This window comes from Triticum aestivum, chromosome 6B (assembly GCF_018294505.1).
Source record: "Triticum aestivum cultivar Chinese Spring chromosome 6B, IWGSC CS RefSeq v2.1, whole genome shotgun sequence".
Classification (NCBI taxonomy): Eukaryota; Viridiplantae; Streptophyta; class Magnoliopsida; order Poales; family Poaceae; genus Triticum; species Triticum aestivum.
Window position 1 is genome coordinate 64,546,025 of NC_057810.1, and position 2,465 is coordinate 64,548,489.

The 2,465-nt window shown below is 49.0% G+C and overlaps 1 protein-coding gene across 1 annotated transcript; it reads right to left on the reverse strand.

Annotated features, from left to right (window-relative positions):
- Nucleotides 1-1,059: 1,059 nt before the first annotated feature.
- On the reverse strand, nucleotides 1,060-1,657 carry LOC123133494 (histone H4). The gene has a single exon (XM_044552972.1). It carries the CDS (start codon nucleotides 1,572-1,574, stop codon nucleotides 1,263-1,265), a length of 312 nt encoding a protein of 103 aa, XP_044408907.1. The 5' UTR covers nucleotides 1,575-1,657; the 3' UTR covers nucleotides 1,060-1,262.
- Between the last annotated feature and the right edge of the window lie 808 nt (nucleotides 1,658-2,465).

Below are 2,465 nucleotides of genomic sequence, written 5' to 3' on the forward strand. Positions count from 1 at the left end.
GGTGGCCAGAAGGTACAAACATATCAAGAGATGCAGCCAAGATCATTGCATTCATATTCATCACCTTCCACTAGCCACACAGACCGATGGAACAACAACACGAGCATTCAGACGGTCGATTGCTTGTGTTCTTGATGAATCAGTCAGACGGTCGATTGATTTTCCTCCCATCGAATGTTCCCAATTTTTTTTATTTTTGACATGGGATATTTAGCAGCAATCAATCAAATGTGTTCTGCTTCCCTTAAAAATTATGTTCTGCTTCGGCACATCACCTTTTGTTCGACAAAAAAAGCACAAAATAGCAGTGTGAAAAGCTTGTGAATCTCAAAGTAAAGTGAGTGATCAATGCGAGGAGGAAAATCCATGAGAAAGTTTATTTCTTAAGATAACCCATAAGATGATTACATTTCAGATGTTAGCCAACTCATGGAAGCCTTGAGCACACCTCATCAGAGAGGGGAAAAACATGTCCTGGTAGCAAAGCAGCAGGTGACAAATTTAGCCAGCTGTTATGTTGAGCAACGGGCAATTCTATAACCATGCAGAGTTTTCAAAGACAGATGAGTGTGAATGATGAAAAGACACTTAAATTCAGAGAACGTCTCTGCATAACCAAAATTTTGTGAATAACAGGAGGCTCACCCATGGCTCCGTTTTCATTATGAAGCCCATGATCAGACACCAAGTAGTACACGAAAAGAGGTACTTAAAGAAATGCAGAACAGAATCATGATACATCAAGGCATCAGACATCTAGGATCTAGACAGCAGCAGATTGCAACGCCTCTTCAGATAGAGACAGTGGCACAGATCGCGCTCCTGGGGTTGAGATTGGCCTGCAGGAGCGATATTCCTATTCCCGACTGTACGACCAACGAGCTGGAATCCCGAACTCCTTTTGACTTTGGACCTCCGAGCGCCGCGTGGTATGAATTTTTTGGAGCTCATTCAGCAAGAAAATCGAAACGAAAATTACTGAAAGAGTCCACATCGACGTTCTTGCTGATAAATTTTGGAATGTACAGGAACAAGCCAGAAGGTACAATCATAGCGAGATGCGGTACAATCTCCATTTCATTCAGATTCATTTCTTGCAAAAACCAACAATTTCGATTGCATTCAGATCCATTGCCTTCCACTAACTATACAGACCGACGGAGCAACAACTCACACACTCTGAATTCAGAAGCGAAACCATAGCACGAGAATAGCAGCAGCAGCTAGCAGGGTCGACTCGATTGGGCAGCAGCGGGCGCAGGTCAGCCGCCGAATCCGTAGAGGGTGCGTCCCTGGCGCTTGAGGGCGTAGACGACGTCCATGGCGGTGACGGTCTTGCGTCGGGCGTGCTCGGTGTAGGTCACGGCGTCGCGGATGACGTTCTCGAGGAAGATCTTGAGCACGCCGCGGGTCTCCTCGTAGATGAGCCCCGAGATGCGCTTCACGCCGCCCCGCCGCGCCAGCCGCCGGATGGCCGGCTTGGTGATGCCCTGGATGTTGTCGCGCAGCACCTTCCGGTGGCGCTTGGCGCCTCCCTTGCCCAGCCCCTTCCCTCCCTTGCCGCGGCCGGACATGGCTGACGGCTTCTTCCTTGGAGCTGAGTGAGATGCAAATGGAGGAGGAGCTGTGGTGGCGGCGGCTGGTTGTGGTGAGAGTGGGGAGGAATGGAACGGGGATTTAACAAGGGAGGACTCAGAGGAGTGTGCGGCCTGCCGTTGGATCCGACGGGGATTGGACGGTCAAGATGGCGATCCGCGAGAGAGAGGGCGCGGATTGGTGACGTGGCTCCAAAATTTCATCAGCAGCTCGAAAATATTTGATTTTTGCCGGTTCGAGGCGAGACATCATTGGTTCTCTGTTTCTTGCAACAAATTCGTCCACTTATCCAGCTACCAGACAAATTACCCATTCAAAAAAGATGAATTTGACATGACTCTCATGTCGTGCCCGCTTATTTTTTTTTGGATTTCGCCTTGTCATTCTTTTCATGTATTAGGAGTGAGCTTTTGCCCTCCCCTACTATTTAAATCATCTAACCCAATTCAATCCGTTCATCACTGGTCCTCAACATATTCAACTATTCATTGGTGGGCAAGCAGAAAATTTTTAATGTAGATTAAACTAACATCGACTTCATTTGAAAGTGACACAACTAATTAGACCAAATAGCTCCTTAAAGGATGTTGGCCGTCTCCTTGGGGCATCCGCACCCTTAGATGCCCTCGCAGTCGTCTGATCGTGTAATATGTGCCTCACCACAGCGATGACTTGAGGGGGGAGGAGGGCTACAAAAAGTGGACCCACGGGCGTCCGCTGGCCACGTGTGCCCCATCATGTGTATGTCCTACTGTTGGTTCAGAACGGGTGTCCGACGTCTCGTGCTTGCTTCCACTTGTGTGCTCCACGCGACGAAGCCGGATCCTCTGACGCACTGCACCCTGCCGTTGGCACACTGACATGTGGGC